The 16,168-nt window shown below is 40.4% G+C and overlaps 1 protein-coding gene across 3 annotated transcripts in view; it reads right to left on the bottom strand.

Moving 5' to 3' along the window:
• Positions 1-947: 947 nt before the first annotated feature.
• SEC14L1 (SEC14 like lipid binding 1) overlaps positions 948-16,168 on the bottom strand; it is a 42,214-nt gene continuing 26,993 nt past the window's right edge. For 2 of the 3 annotated variants that reach the window (XM_062591524.1, XM_062591525.1), the window contains exons 8-17: positions 15,682-15,791; positions 14,730-14,919; positions 11,684-11,772; positions 10,573-10,643; positions 9,108-9,279; positions 8,654-8,788; positions 5,609-5,743; positions 4,345-4,596; positions 3,106-3,284; positions 948-2,508 (exon numbers count right to left, since the gene is read on the bottom strand). In XM_062591524.1, the coding sequence (XP_062447508.1) occupies positions 2,403-2,508; positions 3,106-3,284; positions 4,345-4,596; positions 5,609-5,743; positions 8,654-8,788; positions 9,108-9,279; positions 10,573-10,643; positions 11,684-11,772; positions 14,730-14,919; positions 15,682-15,791 (1,439 nt within the window). In that variant the 3' untranslated portion in view covers positions 948-2,402. The remainder of the gene's footprint in view (positions 2,509-3,105; positions 3,285-4,344; positions 4,597-5,608; positions 5,744-8,653; positions 8,789-9,107; positions 9,280-10,572; positions 10,644-11,683; positions 11,773-14,729; positions 14,920-15,681; positions 15,792-16,168) is intronic. The other variant, XM_062591526.1, reaches the window with a different exon arrangement.

The following is a 16,168-nucleotide window of genomic DNA, read 5'->3' as shown; positions in this document are numbered from 1 at the left end:
AAAAACGAAACTGATCTTCAGACTTGAAAAGCGACTGCAACTCAAAAGGTCTAAAAAAGCCAGACACCTCTGGACAGATGTGGAGTGTCAAATGAAGCAGTTGCTTACATCTGTCAGCAAAATTCACCATCTGAGAAGGAGAGGGAGAAAGACAGACAGACGGACAACCGTCTTCAAGGTAGACCCCTCAGAGCCCAGGGAACAGAAGTGGCATTTGGAAAGAGCCGCAAGCGACATCAAGTTAAACCTCGTCGTTTCTTCTGCTGCACTAGCTCCCCTGTGCCCGGGAATACCAGCTCCCGCACGTCAGGAATCAAACCGCCTCTTCAGCGAGCTGGCTTCCTGCTAGGCAGGCACAGGCAGCACATCTGCAGCACGTGCCCCTGCCCGCTGGGCAGACACTGCCGTGGGAGCTGTTTAACCCCTAAGCTGTGGTCTGCCTCCCACAACAGCAGGTTTTGGCAGCCAAGGGGACACTCTAACCTCCATCTCCAAGTTTCAAAGGGGAAAAAAAAAAAAAAAAAAAAAGACAGACACACACAAAATTGACCACTCTGGTAGGTTTATGGAGTCTGCTTCCCAGCACTGTTACTCAATCAGTTACTAAAATAAAGCTTTGTCAGCTTTATCTGCCATGCTCCATGGCCAGAACTGGTCTGCAGGAGAGGTGCTTCTAATTAAGAGGTTAGTAATCTGCCTCTCAGAAGCTTCGCAGTTAAATATATATATATATATATATATACACATATATATATATACACACACACACACTGAGTTCAGGGCCAGCTTTCCTCAGGCAGAGCATCCAGTATCGTGAGTTCTGCTTTGAAAGTGCGATACCTCAGTAAGCTCCTCTCCCAATTACTGACAACAGTACTGTCTCCTCCAGACTACTGCAAGACTTCAAAGAGCCTATCCAGCTTTCTAGCAAGGTCTGCAGCAGCAGGTTTCTTTTTTTTTTTTTTTTTTTTTTTTTGGCCTAGAGAAAGAGTTTAGCTCTTTAAGAGGGTAAGGACATAGCAGTGGTCTAACTAGGCAACTCCTGCTGTGCTCCACACAGAAGAAACCTTTACAGCTCCACTGCCAGATTATGGTCTGTACTTGTGTGATAACATCCTTTTGCTCAGCACTTAAGTCTTGTGTGTCTTGGAGATTTAGTAACTCATTACTGTGCATGGGAGAGGGGGCCCAGAGTGGAAGAATACCTGAACTAACTTTACAAAGAGTTCAAGTAGGATTGCTTGGGCCTGGGTATAGTAAGGACAGAAATCCACAATGGCAATTCACTACTGGCAGTAGCAACAGTGAAACTGGTAGAATAGGCACTGCTGAGAGTTTCTTTTTCTGTATCACTTACAATGAAGATCCCTGTGCTGTCTATGTAAAGCTCTGCTTTTTTTCTGACAGACACAGGGAAGGATAGGAGGCAACAGGGACTGAGACGTGTGCAGGAAGGATGGAAGCCATACCTCCTCTGGACTGATCTAAAAAACAAGCTTAGATTCTGCTAATATTCCTGATAACAGCAGAGTCTCACTAAAATGAATCTATGTGGAGTGTACTGGGTAAGTGGAGTGAAGTCCAGCACAAAACTAGGAACAAATCCCCAGACCAAGTCTGGACCAGTCCAGTGTGACACAGCGAGGGAGAGCCTGCTCTCTGCCTCTCTCTCCACAGTGCTTCAAGTGCAAATCCAAGGAAAGAATGTGAATTGCTTAACCCATCAATACCCAGAGCTGAAATTCCCCAACAACATGCTCATACAAAAGGTATTAGTGTTAACAGCCTGCCCACGGCTCTGTGGGCATGCCTTGAAAAAAATGGACTCAAAAATCAAGTATCCAACAACTGCTCTTTGTCTTGGACATCACTTAGTGGCAATGGGAGGACAGTTTGCAGCACTGGAAGATCACAAGGGATTTCATAAGGTGGCAAGGAATGTCCTGACAGGAGGCCTGCAGTTGATTTCTAATGCACTACGGAGCATTTTTGGTAGGGTTTCTCTTTTTTGCTTTTTAACATTTACACAATTTAAAAAATAATTCTTAACTGATGCACTGATTATTTTTCCTTCCACGAGAGCCCTTGTGTTCAAAGTCAGAATCTGTGCAAGCACACTTGCAAAAATATCTATGGCTGAGTTAGGATAAAGGGTTAAAGTTACAAGACAAGCTGTTGGATCTAACAAGGACCAAAACCACTAAGTTTAAAATTCAAACAGCTACTTTACTATCTATAAAAAGCTTTTGATTTTGTGTTTGTGGGGCTTTTTTCTTTTTTCTTTTTTTTTTTTTTTTTTGTGTTTGTTTTTGCAGTTGCCAGTTGAATATGCTGTATTACAGTCAGCTGCCACAGGTGAGGGTCCAGCCATCTCATCCGTTTGTTTTTCTTCTGTTGTGGCACTACCTGGAAATCATGGAGCTGGAATGGGACTGGCTGGAAGAGGTTGTGGCAGCACTGAGCTGAGAGAATCCACTGTGGCTTGATTCAAGGCTGGTCATAGATCCTCTGCAACAAAAGCAAAGTTTTAAGCTTCAGAACATACAGAGATTTTGGTTTCTGTTACATATCTATATTCTGTTCACACATTGAATAAAGCGTGTAACAATGATTTTGGTGCAGATGCTCAAAAGCTTTCCTGTGCCATCATGTCAGATAATACCTTCCTGTGAAAACCAGATGCTGTTCAGAGAGCCTGAGGAGTAGCTTCAGCCAAATATATCACTGGCAGGCAACTGTAGTGACTCAATTCCATTTTGAGTTGCATCAGTTTCTGCATGACAACCTGCCAAGCCCTACAGCTTGCACAGTGCTTTTAAAACTGACTATTCGGTACTGATTAGAATGAAAAAAAAAAACTAATCCATTTTGACATCAGTTGTCCCCAAAGCCAATACTAGTTGTTTTTTTCTTTGAGGCCTATTAAAGATTATCTAGTTTTATTTATAGATCTAATGATATTCCATCAGAAAATGCAAGACGTCACAAACTATCCGTATTTCTTTTAAGTGGACTGAGTACTGGCTTATTTCTCTAAGTACTGCAAGGGTTGCATCAGAAAAATCTGAACCTCGGCTGACCTTCATCAGCCTTACCCAGACATACCTGAAATCTTCTGATCCTATTACTTCTGTGTAATACATCACTTTACATTTATGAGAGGAGACCTGTAGAGATGCTAGTACATCATCCACACGAGGCAGGCTGGTTGTAGCACAGGCAGGCATGTTGTGAAATTTCCACTGGAGAATATAGAAGCCAGGCCATCTGGTCACATGTGATCCCTGGAAACAGCCGCAGCAAAAATTGAAAATTAACTTGTTTAATACAGTCAAAGGTTTGTGGGCTTTAAACACCTTTCCCAAGCTTAGGCAAGTTGCCTACGTGCCCATAATCTTTTTCCAGTGCTAATATTTCAGCTCTTCAGCCAACTGGCAGTGCCAGTCCTCTGGGCTCTCCTCATATAACATGCTTAAAAAAGTTATGACAAAACCAGAGCTTCTTTCTGCTCCACACATTGTCAAGGGGTTAGAATTTAAATACATTAAAACTATAAAACCCATGTTTAAAACAATATCCTGTTTTCCCATTTATTTTCTTTAATGACTGTCTCTTGAGAATGTGAAAATAACAGTTAAGGTTACCACCTCACAGAAAGAGAGGGCACAGTTCAGCAGGCCCACATTGCCAAAGTTTAATACCTTCAATTAGATAACTTTAGGAGCTCCTTTGTCAAACACTGTTGAACTCATTTCAAGTCAAGAGGAACAGCAGTTGCAGTGTATGATCACAAGTGTGCTGCACTAAGTGTGAAATTCGGTAATTAAAAGAGAGGTTGCAACTGCCATAAAAACTTTAGGAGCTTTGGCCATAGAGACTGCCTAATTTGCTAATATGAGTTAAACACACAGAAAGTTAGTCTTAATTTCCAAGCTTCTCTCATTATTGAGGTAAGAGACCTTACTTCAATAGGTATGGTATTCTTCAAACACAGCCTGGTTTCTTCAGAAAGTAACAGTGAATATTGCAGTGTTAAGCATGTGTCTTACTACTTTCTGCATGTGCTCTATGTTCTAGGTGGCTTTCCTACATTCCTTGCTTACTGATCAATCTCAATCACTATCAGACTAACACAACCTTCCCCTCACAGCAGATCTCACACAATTACTAGCCCCCTTCTTTGCAGCATTCTGCTAGGAACATAAGCTGAAACGTTGACCAAAAGGAAACAGATAGCCCAGAGCTGAATCATCACTGCAAGTCATCAATAATACTGGTCAATCAGAACATCTGGTTTTGGGACAAGCCTACATCTGTTCCCACACCAGGATTAAGCAATCTTACCTGCACACTCTCCCCTTCTTTGCAGATAAGGGCAGTCTCCACCATACTGTAATCACGTCCCAGTTGCCAGACTTTGTCTATTAACTGGACATTGTTTCCACCAGGAGATGTAATACTGTGAGCTCCCAGAGAGTCCTTTTTAGGAGGCTGTGGGGCTCTCTTGGAATGAAAAATGTTAAAAACAATGTCACCTTTACACACATCAAAATCCCATGTGATCACCGATGAGGCATCCACAATCTGAATGAGAACCTGGGACACAGGAAAAGTCAGATCAGAAAGTAGCAATTTACTTCGTAAAGGCAGAAGCTCTTACCAGAGAAAAAACAAGATGGAAGAACAGAGCTTTGTGATGCTGGGCTTAATTTAGACTATTAAAAGGCATTCTAGACACAAGTTCTCTCTCTTTGGAGTGTCCTTATTTAACACATGACCTTCCAAAGCTCCCAATTAGTTTCTTAATATATCATTTGTCTTTGTCATCCATTCTATTCAAAGCAGTGTCCTTCTAAGCAATGATATTCTCCAAATGGCAACAAGATGATACCAGAAATGGTCACAAACTTTAGGTGCTAAAGCTACATTATGATGTATCAGTACTCTCTTACGTGAAAACTCCTAAGAAACTCTCTTAGGACATCCTAACATTAAGATTAGATAAAACAGTGTGAAGCAATAATTATTATTCAGACAACTGGCCTTCTGTGCAGGGTTTCTGTTAATAGCAACAGCTGAACAACATCCCCCACCCCCACATGCATTTACCTAAATAGTCCCTTAGCCAAAAGCTATGGAGCTTAACTTCTGCTGCAGTGCATGCAGCCCACAGTTTATCAAGTGCTGCATAGCCCTGGACTTGCATTCAGACTACACTTGTCTCAATTTTGACCACAGAGTTCCATCATGTTTTAATGTACCTATCAGTACATGCTTAAAAACACCACTGCGCCAATAATTCCATATAATTCTTAAGCTAGATGAGGCCTGGGGAAGCATGATATGGGAAGTATGCCCAGTATACTGGGCATTCTCAGTCACATCACGAGAGCGAGCAGCACCAAGTTCATAAATGAACAGGAGCCTAGCAGCACTGCCTAGCCTTGAAGTTGGACTAAACACTCAAGGGAGGGAGACCCCTTGATTTAAAGAACTTATCTGTTTAGGAGGGCTTGAATCCCTGCTTCCCCATCAGAACTACCAGGCTTTGGCCAGAGCAGAGCAGAGGACTCAGCTGAAAGAAAAGAACAGTAGATTGCAACCATACCTCATGTGGAGCTCCTTTGAAGACACTTGCAGATTGGTATATTGTTTCAGTCCAAAGCTTTATGTCTTCATTTTCCAACTCTTCTGCTGTCCGGTAGAGGGACTTGGGAACCAGCCCACCCTCTGGAACTTCACACTAGAAACATGAGCAGAGCCATTAGTAAGTATGCCCTCCATATATCCTCACACTGTCATAATCTCTGCCTACTAGTCTCAGAAATGAAAACTCACATTCAGACAACGTTCTGAAAAAATGAGATACTGACAACTTGAAAATAATTTTATGACTTCTACATTATATTTACAGATACACTTATCTTATATATTCCAATAAAATAGCTGCTATGATCTGTTTTTGTGAGTCTGCAGAACCAGGCACCAGGATTAATGAATTTCATCTATATACATAACAATAGCCATTACAGAAAGCAGCTGTGCAAATGCTACAGTCATCGCTTATACTGCCCTGTATTGAGGAAAGATACAAACCACTTAAGAATACTGAGGAAAAGCAGCAATAATGACACAAAGTTTTTTAAAAAATAATATATAGCCTACAAAGATCTTGTAGAACTAGGGCTGCTAAATATAAGGAGTAAAGATGGAGTAGAGGTACATTAACAATTTCCAAGTAGGTAGAAGGATATTGCAGAGAGGAAGGTAATAGTTTTTCAAGTTACAAGTCATGGTAACTGAGTACTGGAACTGATGACACAACTTCCCTAAGCAGTTTTCTTTTTAAAATGAATTCTCTAGTGATCTACTCAGGAACAGGTTGCACAGAATTGTTTGGGGCAGCAGAAGCATTAGATAAATGAACTACAAAAGAGAGGGTTAAAAGAGCCTTTGAGAAGTCATTTTTGTTCAAATATCCAGAAGTAAAGAAGAAAGGAAAGAGGCTATTATTGTCCATGACTGGCAGGAAGTATTGTGGCAATTTGCTTTCTGGTAACATTCACTTTTGCTTACTTAAGCAGTGGATTTTGCCAGTTTCTCAAGTTTCAAATTAGATAGCACAGACTCTTTTCACTGAAAGCTACTGCTGCTGTAAAAAGCAGCCCACTGAAGATAAACACATGCTTTGCTCCAAAATGCTTGCACAGGAGCACCACGTTATAATTTGAGACTGCATTTTGATATAACAGAACTGTATGAATTTTCATGAAAGATACAGAAATTAATCTACAAAATATAACAGGGGCACAAAAAGCAAGCAAGCATAAAATCATCATGTTTTAACACAGCTGAGTTTAAGAAAAGGGGGAAGGGGGAACGAAAGCAAGTGTTACTGTGATGGAGGCTCCAGAAAACATCTGCACTGCATTCCTGCACCTTGATCCCACCCATGCATTTGCATTGTCAAAAACATCACAAGGAAAAAGAAAAACCTACGGTATCACCGAGGTGTTAGAATAATGCATTCAATTGACTCCCACATCTAGGCAAGAAGAAACTTTTCAAGTCATAAGATGAGGGACTGATACTCTGCAGTAAGACAAATTTTCAATGTGTCATGGTCAGCATGGACCCCAGTATATGTGCAAACCATACCTACAAGACCAGACTCTTTGTGGCGCCCTGCTAGCAGATGTGCCACATATTTCCTTGAGCTCCTTATGTTATCAGTTAGTTCTCTTAGGTTACACAGCCTCTTCTGATTAGGTGGCAGTGACACTGGCCAAAGTGTGGTAGTTAGCATGAGTTCCTTTCAAATGAGCCCAAGCATATGGGAATCATACGCCTCAAAATAATCTTCTTTAATCATGAGCTTTTCTTGGACAGTTAAGACTACAGCACATACATAGTCAGAACGGAAGTAAAAACAATCATCTCCCTTAAGAACATAACAGTACCGTTTTGACCTGTTTAACCAGTGGTATTACATGGCCGCCAGCTGCGACAAAAGAGTTTTTTTGGTTGTAGTAGACTGTTTAAGGTAATCTGAACACTGGTGCTTCTGAACATCCAAAACATTTGAAATTGGAGAGGCAGACTGTAAAATACTAGAGTCTAACGTTGGATACTGCTAACCTCTTATCTTGCTGCCATGGAGAAAGAATACAAAATGCATGTTATGCTGCCATCCTATGCCTTCACACAGATGCAAGCAACAAAACAGAGTGCAGTTCTAGGTACCTCTAGCCAAAAAAACAATTCATCTCACATACACAAACAGAAACCATGGGCTGGCAATGTGCCCTTGTGGCAAAAATGGCCAATGGTGTCCTGGGCTGCATTAGGAAAAGCACTGCCAGCAGGTTGAAGGAGGTGATCTTTCCCCCTTACTCAGCCCTGGTGAGGCCACACCTAGAGTACAGTGTCCAGTTCTGGGCTCCCCAGTATAGGAGAGAGAATGCAGCTACTGGAAATTCTGACCAACATTGACAAAAACTAAATCCAAGCATTAAAGAGCTTAAAAGATACATGCTTTTATCGATTACTCAAGATTCTTTTTAAAAAAATATAAAGATTTAAAAATATTCAGGTAAGTCATAGAGTACCTGCATTTAATATTTCTGCTTGACTTGTATTAAAGCTTTTAGAAAGCAGTTTACTTTAAGTCTGTCTCTAAGACCTTCCTGCACCTTGAGACTGTTGAAAACAATCAAACAGCATATACAAAACTTTGACTGGGATCATGCAGAACCTCAGCTGCATGGTCACCATGATACATCAAGGAATGTAATACTCTTCTTGCTCAGTGCTGTGCCAGCATGTCTGCTTGAACTTGAGTTGATAGACAACAGTGAGGACTGTTTTTTAACCACACCCAGGTATTTTGCTAGTCATTTGAGAATTGTTGTGAAGAAATACTGTATTTCCCTTTTTGAAGTGGATCTAGAATAAAACTCTTAACCCAGGAATCCTACATCTTAGTCATGTGCCCCCTTCCCAAAAAAAATGATTTGTAGCAGACTGAACACTACGCTCTAAATTACACTGGCAATTATTCTGTGCTTTTAGATTTGTTTGCTTAAAGGAGTGTATGTTGGGGTGGGAGTGGAGGGTGGAGGGGAGGGGGGTATGAAACAAAACACACACATACCATGCACTCTCCACCAAGGAAATCAGGGATAATTTCTTTATCAATGTAATCCAGCAGTCCCCCAGGACCCTGGTAGTCATTTCCAGCATATATAAGAAATTTCTTTCTAGTATTGTCATCAATGAATGGACTAACCTATAAGCAATGGAAAACAGAACAGATCAGGTTACCAGATTTTTCTTGAGTAAATTCAGATGGAATCAGTTTAATCACATTAAGCATTACTGCTATTATTATGCAATGTTCACGTTAAGAAACTAAGTTATTTGACTACATAAGCAATTTCTCAAGTGGTGCTTTTACATTCATTCCAAGAATCAGCAATCCTATAGATGTGGTAACATTTCCTGATTATATCTGTTTCTAAAGCCTGACCTTAAAAGTGCTTATACGAACTGAAAGCATGGAGCAGTGTATTGAGGGCACTGTGGAAAACCTGGAATTGCAGACATACCAGTGTCCAAAGAACCGGGAATACTCGTGGTGCTCTCAGGATAAGAAGACGGCCCAGAGTCTCAGGGTAATTGGCTTCAACCACCTCAATGATTCTGAGCAATGCTTTGACTCCAGGTCTCCATAAATGCCTCATGTTCAAGCCTTCTAGATCTACTAGACAGGTCCAAGAGCTGAATTTGAGAGAGGAAAAATAAAATAAAATAAAATGACGGAGGAGGGAGAGAAAAAACAGTGGCATCATAACACACACTTTTACTCAAATATCTAGTGTCCTGAAATGTGTGGACTCCAATGCATGTGTGTATTTCTGTTCCTTCCATCTTATCTTCTTGTTTTGTGCTGGGCACACTGCAGTTTAAGATCCTTAGAACAGGAGTGTCTTACAGCATGCCAAGCATGCTTACAGAGTACATACAAGGATCACCTTGCACACCATTCACATCTCCCCATGGACATTCTAGACTCCAGTCAACACAATATGCTGTCATCTTTCTGCCCAAATGCTAAATCATTGCTTTTACTGGGAAATCAATTAAGTGGCCACGCTGCTAAGAAACAACTTAACATTCAAGGTGCAGATTTCCTATACTAAGACAGTACCTTTCAAGAGTGCCATTGCACTTCAAAGTTAATTATGTTGTCAGATCTCACCGAAGGGTACTTGTTCTACAAGAGATAGATTCTTAATACTAAATGCTGAGCTTCAAGCACATGCTTTAGTTACTTTCCAAGTTCAGGTCTCGCCCCAAGCACGGATTCAAGATTCAAAGCTGTGCTACGCCAACTATCAACATGAAACTATGCCCAAGTATTCTATGAAGCAGCAAACACTTATCTGTTTCACTTATTAAATATTTAATAGGTACATATTCTAAAGCTCAGAGGGCCATTTCTACAAACAAAGGTCCAGTGGGCAATGTAAGTTCACAGTTGCACACATGAAACCCATCTTTTGGGTTTGATTTTCCATTGAGAACTGAGATAACAAACCTTCTAACAGTGAAAAGACAAGCAGACACATGCATCCCTGAACCTTCACAAATTAAGGGAAGGAGTCAGAAATTGAAGAGAGTCCCAGAAACACTGATTCATTACAGGACCAAGTCCTCCATTCATGCCACTCCCTTCCACTCCTGGCTATAAAAGCTCCTAGAAATAGAGAGGGAAAGAGGAGTGCATTGCTTTGCAGATATCCAACACTGCACAGCAGCAGACCCAGGTGCAACTGTTATGAGCACAAAACAGACTGTTGGAGCACATGTTGCATTTCCCCCAGGGCTTGGCTGTGCCAGCTCACTGAAGTGGTAATTGGGGTGGGTTCCAGATAAGTATAACTGTACACATGTCTGCACGCAAGACACAGCCTACCCGTCGCTTGGTTCGCTTAATAAATTGAGCTCAGCAGTGTCACACTGCCTGATATTTCTTTCTCCTTCCCCCTCCCCCCAATTTTTTTATTTTACCTTATTGGTCTGCCAAATACTTTTGTGTTCTCCTCGCATCGCCTCAGTCCTTCTTCATTTATAGAAAGGACCTGTACAAAAAAAACATACAAGCTCAAAACTACAAGCTCAGGCCACCATAAACTATATTAGGTGAAAAAAAATATATGTAAGGGATTTAGAAGTAGTAATTTCTAGAAGGATTACAAAGATTAAAAAAACACTAAGGTCCCGAACATTACTTGAATATTACAGTAGAGTCTCCTACTTGGTAAGTTCAAACCAAACCTCTTCCAGAGGATAAACTAGAAATTACTATGTTTATCCCATTTGTTTAGCTTGTTGTAAAATAAGCATGCCTTTCTATAAAAGTGATAACATGTAAACAATGTCCTCTAGAAAGCTGAGACCCCAGAGAGATACAGACAAGAAGCCTGCCACTCTACACTTTTGCTCCTTTAAGCTTTGATTTCCCACTTGGTCAGAAATTAAAGCCGCCTTTCAAATCAGAGGAAGTAACCTTGAAACACAACTAGGGCAGGCAAGGAAGATTTAGTAGGTGCTGGAAACGCCACTGGCAGAAAGTGTACAATTCAGCCCCTGCTTTTACTGGTTGCTACGGCCATGACTGTCAGTACTTGGAGTCAAAAAATTCTTCAGAACTTGGAACGCTGCCACCTTTCTGCTTAGAAACTGAGCAGATCCACAGTAAGTCTGTCTGGGCAATGCCTTTAAAGAAGCTAATATTACAGGCAAGAACTTTTTCTTTAAAAATAAACTATTCTTATCATTGGAATACAAATTTGAAAAAAATCTTAGCATTGCATTTCTCTCTTCTGTGGAAATACAGAGACTTAACTTCGAAGTACTGCACGAACTGTGGAAGAATCTGTGAGAATGCTAACCAATAACTATAGAAGCTGCCAAGAACTACGCCTTTCCGCCATCAGTTTGCAGTTGGAAAGAATGCAGAAGACCAGCTACCAGGAGCTTTCAGATCTACTCAAACCAAAAACAGACAGTCAGACAGTACATCAAAATATCCAGTGTGATGAACGCTCTGGCAGAACAGGAAATTTCTAAATGAAAATATCACATTGTTAGCAACTTGCTGGCTCCAAAAAATACTTACGTATCGAAGCAAGGCCTCTTCCCCAAGAGCTCGCACTAAGCCTTTGGTATCCATCTGTCCCAATCTCAGTACATACAGTGGGCGACCATCTGAATAACAAGAACAAATATATAAGCATAGCCCTTAGTGCAAATTACTTATTTTCACAATAATATATAAATTGAACGAACTAGCTTTATGATAAAATCTAAACAGAAACAAGTCATAGCTCATTCAAACCTTGAGATATGGCTTGAAGGAGCTCCTGGAACAGGCAGCAATATAAAATTTACCCTGTCTGGTTACATGAAAGGATTACCTGTAGCTAAACTGTAAGGCTTAATGGAGATGTCTTGATGCAAAAATACTCCCCCTACCTACAAGGAAAGTCCAAAGGACTTCAGCAGGTACTTTTATAGCTCAGAGGACTACAATTAGTTTGCAGTGTAGCTAAGATACAGGAAAAAAATTTAGTCCACTAGACTAACAAGCAGCTTGCAATGGAGGAGGTAAGCTTTCTACGACACATCCCATAACATTGCTCCAGACAGCCTACAGCAACCTCTTTGGAAAGACAATTGCATTGAGTTCTGTGAGTTAACGGCAACAAAGCGTTAATCCAGAGACCTGCTTTCTCCAGTATTTGCTGAAGTTGCACACCTTTTAGCTATGCCATTAAATATGCGGAACTGGCGAACAGTCTCACTCATGCAGGTTAAGCCTGGCGAGAACAGAATCTATTCCAGAGATCAGCTTCAGACAGACCGTCTGCATTCAAAGGCTTGTCTTTTCACAGTCATCTTGCTGCACACCAGGGCACCCTGATACTGTCAAGGATAAAGGCCTTAACAACTGCATTGGCTGAATTTGAGAAAAATTTGCGCATTTCTGTCTCTTTGTAATATTCAAGGAGCAAGTTACATGAAACATCTTCTATCCTCACCGAAGCTATGATTTATTTGTAAGCTTCATTCCATTTAATCTAGTACATAAGCTTAATCATCACCAACTTATAAAATAGGCTAGGGCACATACAAAAGTTTTCTACATAAAACAATCTGCTCTAAGTCCTGTTGTCTGCGTTTAGCTTCATTTCCCTCCAGCAACTGCAAGAGGAGAAGTATCAAATTATTGTTAAGTCCTTTGGGACACAGGGAAAGAAACTGTCAAGACACACTCTAGAAAAAAATATTTGCAGAGTTAAACTAAGTTATTTATTCAGCTACAACACTACCACCATGAAAGTTCACCAAGTCTCTTATATTTTATTAGGTGGACTAAAAGAAAATGTTATTTTAACATTAAAACACACGTTTATCTTGGAAGGTACTGTTTAGCTTTTGGAACAGTGAACAAAAAGCGCTCTTAAGGTCCATAGCAGGTCTCCCCCCTTCTCAGATGCACACGCATGCAGAAACAAACTAATAGTTTACTAATCCTGCTCCACCCAAATGATGCGTGAAAGAATGTCTTTTAACCGACAATGTTGTATTATCACTGTATATTTTATAATTCATTAGAGATTTCTGATTTAAAGTTTGACTGAAGTGCTCTAACCAAAATAAAAGCCACTAAGATATACAAAAAACTGTACTAATTACAAGCACAAATAATTTCATTCTTTAGCATTAATAGCTCAGTCAAGACACTATGCTTTATAACTGCTGTCTTCTTTGCTTTAGTGCTAAAAGCTACTAGGAATTCAGCTGTCTTAAGTTTGGCACATTTTGCATGTGTGGGAGAAAAGGAGAAAGAATAGAAAAGAGGGTTAAGAAAAACCTACCCACTATAAAATTACAAATTATAGAAAATTCTTCAGCTTGAAGTTCTCTACTGCTTCAACTATTCACAAACCCTGCTTTACCTGTGGGTGTGCTACAAGAGACAAAAAGAACCAAGAGGTAGAACGAAGATGTGGCAACAAGACTGAAGAACTCAGAAAATACTGAACAGATTAAACAGCCTTCTGAAGCATTCTGTGCCTTTCTCCTTGCTGGCTGGCCCCAATTTCATGCTATAGATGGAAGAACATTTTGGGGGAACAAGGACAAGGAACTGACAGAAAGGAAGGGCACATTCAGAATTCTTTTTCCTAGTATCTACAAGCACATTCTTATTTTCCTTTTTCTCAGTCTGAGGCTTATCAAACTCAAAGCAGCAGGGGAGAGTCATTCAGACTCTTCAGCCTGCAGTGATTAAACTTCTCCTTGGCCCTTCCTGGCTCTTGGCCACTACTGCTGACAGCTTCCTGTCCTGTTTCATAACGTTTCTTGTAACAGGAAGAGCTAGCAGAAACAATGGTGCCTAGTGGGGAAAAGACTAAATGAGAACACAGATAACTCACAGTAAGAGATCATTTCCTTTTCCAAAGAGTCCACCCTCAAGCAACAAATTCCAAAAAGTTTTTCGGGTATGTGCGTGTGGTAGCAACAAGATTTGTGCACGATAAAACAGGCTGAAGGATTCTGGAGGGTGAGGAGGGGCTATATTTTGAAGAACTGGCCACACACCCCAGCAGAGAGAGTGAAATCACCCAAAGCCTTTTGCCTTCTTAAATAAACCTGCTCCACTTGGCATTTTTGTAAAACTACACTTACCATTAAACTGTCTGATGCCAAATAAGCATTCATTTATGCCATCAGCAGGCATATCCAACATCAGGAATAAGTTGATTAGAAAGATAAACTTATTTACAAACATCCTTTAATTACTGAAAGAGAATACTCATCATCTGCATAATATCCTTCTTCTAAGCATCTCAGAGCACTGCAGAAATGCAATTAATAACCTTTTTATGCTACTGATAAAGCAGAGCTCTTTAGAGAGTTCCATGTCATGCCTGGTATTGGTCAGATAAAGATTAGGACCTGCCAGTCTGGCTCAGCCAACTAAGGAGCTAGCAATATCAGTTTAGATACATTTAATATATAATACCTTAAAAGTTCCACCAATCTTTCCAGCCATCTTTAATTAGTTCAGTTTTCTTTGTATATCTCTAGGTGATAGCAACTATCACCTCTAATTCAGAGCATATAAACTTTTTTTGCTATCTACATATAGAGCATACCTTTGTCATGGTGATGCCAGCCTCCTGCATAGTAATCTTGGAGTACTTGAGGAGGGTTCCAGGTGTCCAGAATATAGTCTACCTGATGCTGTTTACGCCACGTTAGTGACTGGCAAAGAATTTCTCTTGCTTTATCAATGTTGAAGTCCCGGGCACGCAAAAATCGTAAAATATGCTCGTCCTTTGGAATCTATTAAAAAATATTTCAGATTCAATGTTTGCAATGAGGACAAATGAGAAAACAACAGAAGCTGAAGAAGGTATGTAACATTGGAAGTTACTCAAGCAAATCATTCTTTGTTTCCAACAAAAACACAAGTGCCATCAAGTATTGCAGCTACCTCGGTTTGAGCGATATAACTTCAGATGCACCTTTAACTTAAGCATTTACAGTTTCATGAGCATACTAAGTTAGTCCAATTTATATGAATCTAGGGGCAAAACAGATTGCATTTCATTGCTGAGTAAAAGGAAAGCCTGGAAACCACGACACATATGTGAATCACAAGCTATAGGAAAATCTGAGAACATACTCCCCAAAACTTGCTTTCAGCGCCTTGACGGGTCATATTATCTCCCTTTCAATTTTGCATTTAGGGACATAGATTTAAGAATGTTTGGCCAACAACACAAAAAGGATGTTATTCTAGAACCAGGCAGACTTGTAAAATTGACATCATTTGCCTGTGCTGGACTATTAACATTCTGGGAAGCAGTCATGCTAATCATTTAAGCACCTCAGTCAGCAAAATCAGCTGGACAGTTGCAACAAATTCCATTTATTGCCAGTGTGAAGACTTAACGTAGCTGTTCCGCTTCTGCGGGAACCTCCCTCTCTTGGCCAGAGGCACTCACTCAGACTAGTTGGCTAGATGAGGTGTGGCACGATGTTTCATCAAGCCCACCTTGCATTTCACACATTCTGGAATAATGAGACTAACAAAAAACTTACTTTGCCCTTGTGCGTCTCCTGAAGCCATTTCCTAAGTCGAATGAGGCAGCTTTCTTGCATTGGTGTCAAGTCACCCAGATAACGCTTGATGTAGTCTGCATCTAGCTTGTCTGAAAGAAAACGTACATATGATTAGAGTGGTCATGAACTGGTCCAGTCCAATAGCAAACGATTTTATAGGCTGATACTTAAGGTAGCAAACCAGCTGCTCCTATCTGCAGCCTCAGTCAAGTCTGGCTGCATGGAAGTGAGAATTTCTGAACTTTGGTTTAAGATTTTCTGCTTAAGGGGGAAAAAAAAAAAAAAAAAAAAAACTTTGCTCATCTTTCAGCTGCTACAACACACCTTGACACATTCTGTACAGGTAAAATTTGAATAAAGTCTCTATCAGTCGATGAAAAGAAGCACAAGCCAAAACACAGTCACCTGAGAGCTGCGAAAGGAAAATTCATCTAAGGACTAAAATCAGACATTTACAAGCGCATTT

The sequence above is a fragment of the Rhea pennata genome, chromosome 19 (genome assembly GCF_028389875.1).
Source record: "Rhea pennata isolate bPtePen1 chromosome 19, bPtePen1.pri, whole genome shotgun sequence".
NCBI lineage: Eukaryota > Metazoa > Chordata > Aves > Rheiformes > Rheidae > Rhea > Rhea pennata.
The sequence above is the reverse complement of the archived record's forward strand: the minus strand, read 5'-3'. Positions and strand labels throughout refer to the sequence as shown.